Source organism: Triticum aestivum, chromosome 4B (genome assembly GCF_018294505.1).
Source record: "Triticum aestivum cultivar Chinese Spring chromosome 4B, IWGSC CS RefSeq v2.1, whole genome shotgun sequence".
Classification (NCBI taxonomy): domain Eukaryota; kingdom Viridiplantae; phylum Streptophyta; class Magnoliopsida; order Poales; family Poaceae; genus Triticum; species Triticum aestivum.
Genome location: NC_057804.1, coordinates 423,336,875 through 423,344,011, shown reverse-complemented (window position 1 = coordinate 423,344,011; position 7,137 = coordinate 423,336,875). Strand labels below are relative to the sequence as shown.

At 52.2% G+C, this 7,137-nt stretch overlaps 1 protein-coding gene across 1 annotated transcript; it reads left to right on the top strand.

The window, feature by feature from the left end:
• The first annotated feature begins 2,421 nt into the window (after nucleotides 1–2,421).
• LOC123092492 (probable glucuronosyltransferase Os03g0287800) lies at nucleotides 2,422–6,442 on the top strand. The gene is made up of 3 exons (XM_044514282.1): nucleotides 2,422–3,247; nucleotides 4,705–4,963; nucleotides 5,908–6,442. The coding sequence occupies exons 1-3, from the start codon at nucleotides 2,592–2,594 to the stop codon at nucleotides 6,061–6,063; spliced, it is 1,071 nt and encodes a 356-aa protein (XP_044370217.1). The 5' UTR covers nucleotides 2,422–2,591; the 3' UTR covers nucleotides 6,064–6,442.
• Nucleotides 6,443–7,137: the final 695 nt, after the last annotated feature.

Genomic DNA, 7,137 nt, shown 5'->3' with positions numbered 1-7,137 from the left:
CGTTCGAGGTGGAGTCGATTAAATGATGACACGTATGGGACATGCACCAACTGGAACCCATCACCGAATAAAAGAGGAAACAACGCCACAATGTCAACTTGACAACCACTCAAGGGAGTGAGGTTGCTAGCGCTTCTCGATCCTTGCACCACTTGCATTATCCATCTGTCACCACCACAAAATGACACTATCACCAAACACATAAATCAGACGCAGACAAAGCGGATGAAAGTAGCACATGATAGCTTCAACACATCACTCTGATACTACACTTTTTTGCTGAATTGAAGGACAAGATACTCTCCTTGAAACAACATTGATTTTGGTAGATTACAATCTGTAGTAATTTGATCTTCTAGGCCTTACAAACGGTACCCTGAACTATCTCGTGTCCACCCAAAATGAAGCCAAAAGATTTTGCTTGTAGCTAGAGCGCAAGCATCACCGCATAGGAGGCATTCAGACACCCACGTACGCGGCGGGCCACATAGGGAAATGCATACCTTACGACTCGGACGAAACTGCTTACACTTTGGTGTGGTTGGGGCAGTGGCATCACTTGCCCGCACGCCACTAATCATGATAGCGACGTCCCGGAGAAGGAAAAAAAGCTTTCGTGGCGCCAATAGGAGGGAGGGACACCTGTCTTCTCTCTACTCCCCCTCATTTCTTCGACCCATCACTTTGATACCAGGCCTTTTTTCCTTTGTTGGATTGAAGGGCAAGATATGCTCCTTGAAACAACAATGATTTTCGTAGATTATGATCTCTAGTAGGTTGATCTTCTAGACCTTACATACGACAGTCTGAACTAACCAATATGAATCTAATAGATTACTTGTAGTTATGTAGTCATCACTGTGTCAGAGGCATTCAGACAGCCCACACACGTGGCAGACCACGCTGGGAAAAGCATACCTTACGACCGAGGCAAAACTGCTTACACTTTGGTGTGGTTGGGGAAGTGTGCCCGTTAGTATGTCACTTGCTCGCACGCCACCTAATTATGATAGCGGCGTACCGGAGAAGGGAGGAAGTGTTGGTGGCGCTCCCCCTCATGTCACTTCCTCCCTCTAGCTTCGTTGCCTGCCACCTCTCGCCCTTTTAAAACCCACCACCACTGCCAAATTAAAGTCCTTTACATGCATTATGCTAAGACGACGTGTTCTTTGTCCATGCGTGCGGTGGAGTCGGTCAAGTGATGACACGCACTGGACATGTGCCAACTGGAACCCATCACCGAACAAAAGGGGAAACGACGCCACAACATCAACAACCACTCGAGGGAGTGAGGTTGCTTGCTCGTGCTTCTCGATCCGAGCGCCCATAGCATCATCTGTTTGTCATCGCCACAAAATGACACTGTCACCAAACACGTAAAGCAAACATAGACAAAACGGATGAAAACAACACAGGGTAGCTTCAACGCAACACTCTGATACTAGGCCTTTTTTGCTGAGCTGAAGGCCAAGATACGACCTTCGGATACATTAATTTGGTAGATTATGATATGTTTGATCCTTTAGGCCTTAACGAGCGGCAGTGTGAACTATCTCGTGTGCAGTCGAAATGAATGCAAAAGATTTTGCTTGTAGCTAGAGCAAACGACATCACCCCATCGAAGGCATTCGGAGAACATATCGTGTGAAACGGGCTAATATGTGCACACAGTGACGTGATTTGGGGTCATTGGATGAAAATCCTAGGGGTGTGGTTTGGGTAGAATGTGAATTGTTGGCACATTTGCAAAATTGTCCTTCTGCTTTTTCGATTTGAACCCGCGCTCCACATCTTACTCTCCCATCAGTAAATATGTATGCTTACTCTTTGTGTCTAGATAAAAAAAAGGTTACACGTTTTTAATGGAATATCTAATTTCGGATCTGTTTTGGCTATAATCTTTGTTTCGACGAGATCTTTGGAAGAAGAACAATATTGACTATGTTGTTTTTAATGACTTGAGCTTATAGATGTTGCGGTCAAGATTCAAAATAGAAAAATAGCCAGCATTAGTATTGTTTCGAACATGTCATCAAAATAATATTGATGGTCAAACCATATCTACATTCGGGTATATATGGTCCAACATATATGGCCATTCCTATGCTTGAAGATAGAAATTACAAATCTACATTTAATGTTGAGAGAGGGAAATGGTGTAGTGCGGCTTGATTTTTTTTTCATTCATCAGCTAGACTGAATCCGTCGGATCTCCATCCAACGGTCGAAAATAGCTTGGTGCACCCGTGCATATAGATTCGATGTGGTTGGGGGCATTAGTGCGTCACTTGCCGGCACGCCACCTAATCATGATAGCGGCGTCCCGGAGAAGGGAGAAGGCGTTGGTGGCGCTCCCCCCTCGTGCCGCTTCCTCCCTCTGGCTCCGTTGCCCGCCACCTCCCGCCCTTTTTAAACCCACCTCCACTGCCAAATTCGCGTCCGCCACTATCGCCGCTGCCTAACCAGGCTACAATCAGACAGCCGCGCTAGCTTCTGGCTACGACACGGCACGACGCGACGCGAGGCTCTCGAGAGCGCCAGGGAGATCGTCGTCTGCTGCGGCTAGGGAGGCGTCGGTGGTGGTCTGCTTCATGGGCTCCGCCATGGACCACGTCGGCGCGGCTGGCGGGAGGGCCAAGAAGGCGTCCGGCGGCTCGCAGCTGTGGAAGAAGGCGCTGCTGCATTCCAGCCTCTGCTTCGTCATGGGCTTCTTCACGGGCTTCGCGCCCTCGTCCGTCTCCGACTGGCGGTCCGTGTCGCCCGCCGGGGTGGGGAGCAGCCACATAGTGAAGACGCCGCAAGTGATCGCGTCGGGCGCAGCCATGGACCGGAGCCTGTTGGCGCGGGACGCGGCCGCAAGAATCGGGGGCGTCCCGCGGCCTCTCCTGGTGGTCGTGACGACCACCGAGTCGACGCCTACGGCGGCCGGCGAGCGGGCGGCGATGCTAACCAGGATGGCCCACACCCTGCGGCTCGTGCCGCCGCCGCTGCTGTGGCTGGTGGTGGAGGCCGCCCCCGACGTGCCGGCGACGGCGAAGCTGCTGCGCGACACGGGGATCCTCTACCGCCACCTGACGTACAAGGAGAACTTCACGGCCGCCGAGGTCGCCGCGGGCAAGGAGCGCCACCACCAGCGCAACACCGCGCTGGAGCACATCGAGCGGCACCGCCTCGCCGCCATCGTCCACTTCGCCGGCCTCGGCGACGTGTACGAGCTGCGCTTTTTCGACCAGCTCCGGCAGATCAGGTACCGTCCAGTCCATTCCTCAGCCCTTGCATTCTCCCTCCATCGCGTCCTCCCAGCAGCAAAGTGAAAAAAGATCTTTCACTCGAGGAAAACAAGAAAGCTTTTTGCCTTGTGTTGGTGCGAGCAAAGCGCGCGGACGGTCACGCGGCGAACTACGCAGCTAGCGACCAAAGCGCTCACGCTCGCAGGGCTAGTTGCAAGCAACTTTGTCAGGTTGCCCCGAGCGCTACAGCTCACGCACCGCCTGGACGACCTCCGGCCCAGGGCTAGTTTAATCGCCGGCGACGATCCAATTATCCGGGCCATGTGATGTGAGGAAGCCACTCACCCTCCCCATTAAAGGGTCGTTTTTATCTCTCTGCTCCCATTCTTTTCCCCTGCCAGGCCTGCGCTGTACCACTTGGGATGGATCTCCAGTCAGTCAGGCTGGAACAGAGCAAGCAGTCCATTGCTTTGCGTTATTTTACTACGACGGCGACGTAACGGTCTTGTTCTGTCCTTGGGTGCCAATGGCAGGCATCAGGAAGGGGCGTTGTTGTTGCGTAGGAGACGCCCAAATGTGTCGGTAGAATGATTGGCACCCCTCAACTAACGGTGCGGGTGAGCGGTGTCCTTCCTCCCCGCGGGCCTGACAGGGAAACATGAGCTCCTGCCGGACGTTGCACGGCTGCTAACTGTCAAATTGGTACTTGCAATCGCGGCGTGTGAAACAGACGCCTTGCATGTTCTATTCGGGGTCGACGAATCCGAGCCAGTACGTACGTATACGGCACGGGTTTCTCGCTGTTATTTCCAGGCTGCTGACCATAGCCAGCAGCTGACTGGTTTTGTTCACTTCGCCAAAGAGGAAAGGAAGAGTGATCTTCGTCAGATCAGTTCTACCAGTATTGTCTTGTTGGTTCTGATTCTTGACCCTCTGCAGTTTCACCCGTCGGTTACTGGGTTTACTCCTATTTTGGAAATATTCGCAGTATCTGCAGCATCGCTCCCGTCGTGTTAGATTGATTAGCAATCTCCTGCATTAGTGACATTAGTGTCTGTAACACGGCAGTACTACTCAATTTGTTTGCGCAGTTCTCCGAGTATATATATACGGGTACTTATATGGTATGTCCAATCTGCATTTCAGCATACTCCAAAGTCCAAACTGCTGTCAGAAATTGACGTCTAGCATAGTTAGGCAGAAAAAAAAGGTGTTTCTACGAATTAATGCTTCAGAAACTGCATGCCAGCCATTTCGATCTGCGCGATAAGACATGCTTAATCACCAGCGCTAGTACCATATTTAGCAAGCCACTAATTTGCCGTCGCGGCAGCATGACATGGACGCCCTACTTACCAGCATCTTTTCAAGCTTTTCGCCACATGCGCGCCGTTTCCACCATCTAAATATTGTAGGTATCTAATCCAAATCTCTAACGCGAGCATCTGTTGCTTTTACGCGAAATCTTTTGCAGTACATTCGGTGCGTGGCCGGTGGCGAGGATGTCGCGGAACGAGCGGAAGGTGGTCATCCAGGGCCCTGCGTGCAGCTCGTCCAAGGTCCTCGGCTGGTTCTCCAGGGACCTGATGAGCAACGGCACCGCCGGCACGGGCGGCGGCACGGCGGCGACGTCGCCCGAGATCGACGTCCACGGCTTCGCCTTCAACAGCTCCGTGCTCTGGGACCCCGAGCGCTGGGGCCGCTACCCGACCTCCGAGCCCGACAAGTCCCAGGTCAGTCAACCATCAACCCTTCATTGCGTAGCAGTACAGTAGCAGTAGCACACTGCTTGCTTCCTCGTTCCTCGGCCGGCCGGCTCGATCGGCGTCGCCATGCATCCACGCCCGGAACTAACAGCAAGCATTCATATGGCCTTTCGCGCGGCACAGCGATGTCGCCGCGGCTGCGGAGGCAATTTTGCGCCATGAAAGCGGCGTCTCGCCCTGTCTGCTAGCTAGCCAGCTCTATTCGTGCATGTGGTACAGGTGGGGTTGGAAGGGAGGACGAGATGAGAAGGCCTCGACGCCTCGTGGCCCATCTGTCCCAACTTTTCCGGTCAAATTCAACTTGTCACGCGTCCTTTAATTTCGCATAAAGATCGGTGGAGGCCCTGGCCCTCGTTCGTTTCATCAGGAAAATTGTTAATTTCTTCTCCTGCAAAAAGGAAAAAAAATGGCGCGGGCGTCGGTCGGTACACCGAAGCTGCAGCAATCGACAAAGCGGATCGAATCCGAGAGGATCTGGAAATGGCAATGCAAATGCCAAATCGCTGGGGGCTTATCTTTAATTTAATCCGGTGCGGTGCGAGTGGTATGATTTGGTGGGGAGGGGCCCCGGCCGTGGGGATGAGTAGGATTTGGTGCAAGGCAAGACACGCTCGGTGTTGGTGGTTGGCCACAGCACCAGCACCCGGAAGCAGCAGTACTGCCGCAGTACCCCTGGCTAATAGCTAATGCCGTTCTTCAGAAAACCAGGGCTTCTTTTAGGTGCACAGCTGACTGTTTCACCTGTCATGAATCTAACCACTAAAGCACCCCCTCTTGCTAGTTGCTGCGATCAATCATGAGAGGCCGTTACAGCACGTTTCCATCTCTGTAATGTGATGATGCCAGACGACCTATGATGATTTTTCACTTTTGCAGGAGCTAACATGTTTTCTCGTATCATTGTTTCGCAGGACTCGATGAGGTTTGTGCAGCAAGTGGTGTCGGAGGATTATAGCAAGGTGAAGGGCATCCCTCCAGATTGTCTGGAGATCATGGTATGGGGCGTCGACACAACGCCGCCGACCCCCACTTCCTCGCAACAAACTCCGGGGAATAAGAGGAGGTAGAAGGGAGAGTTGTAGAGGAGATCATCGGATCCAAGAGCCGGACAAGCTGCTGCCTATACTGTACATGCAAGGATCGCACCAGTAAGGTGTTGATGCTCCTAGTAGCTGCAAACATAAGAACTTTTTTGGTTTTCGTTATAGGGGACGGGTCGGCAAGTATCCTCCCGGGCAATATCGTCGTGTTGTACATCGTACTCACCTTTTCTTTTCTCTTCAACAAATTGTGATATATGCATACTTTCTTTTCTCTTCTTTTCTCTTCTTTTCTTTTCACTTATTTTCTTTTGTTTTTGTTTCAAGAGGTTTAGGTGATTACATGACACCCCTTGAACTGTCTCTAAAGAATGAATGAACAAAAGGCAGGTACAAGCTGAAGATATATCTTTTGCTCTCTACATTTTTTCTTTACAAAAGGGGGATCATCCCTGGCCTCTGCCTCATTACGATGCACACCGGCCATTTTTTTTGCTTACAGGTGTGCTTGAACTGTAAGTTAGGGTTTCTGCCTCCTCCTTCCTTCACAAAAAAGTTAGGGTTTCTGCCTCCCGCCGTCGCCGCCACAGGTCCGCCTCCTCTCCGGTGGCCCTAGGGCCATGGGGGCGCGGTGGATCTCGGCAAGGGCCGGCGGGAGGGCTCCGTTTTTAGTCGTTTCTTTCAGTTTTGCTAGGGTTTGTGTCCTGCTTAGAAAGACGAGACGGCGGCGGCTCCCTGAAGATGGAATAAAGGTCTCCCCGCTTAGTCCCCGTTCCGGCGGCGCGTCTAGCACCGTTGGTGGGCGTGTGGAGGTGTGTCTCCGGTGGATCTATCTTTGGTGGATTTGCTCGGATCTCGTCGTTGTTCGTCTACGTTCGCGTGTCTTCGGATTGGATCTTTCTGATCTACGTTATTCTTCATCTGCGGCGGTTGCTGTTCTGGTGCACTGGTCCTACGGGGCCTTAGCACGACGACTTTCCGACTGTCTACTACAACAAGTTGTGCCCGACTCCGGCGATGGAGGGGCGATGACGGCGGCGCGCCTTCGGCTCGCTTCAGTGCTGGTAGTCGTCGCTAGGTGGTTTATGGATCTGGATGTAA

What these genes read in the sequence shown, in the direction of transcription:
- LOC123092492 (XM_044514282.1), top strand. Translation starts at nt 2,592, where the DNA reads ATGGGCTCCGCCATGGACCACGTCGGCGCGGCTGGCGGGAGGGCCAAG. An exon ending in GACCAGCTCCGGCAGATCAG is followed by an intron (nt 3,248 to 4,704) that starts GTACCGTCCAGT and finishes AATCTTTTGCAG; the next exon opens with TACATTCGGTGCGTGGCCGG. An exon ending in CCGAGCCCGACAAGTCCCAG is followed by an intron (nt 4,964 to 5,907) that starts GTCAGTCAACCA and finishes ATTGTTTCGCAG; the next exon opens with GACTCGATGAGGTTTGTGCA.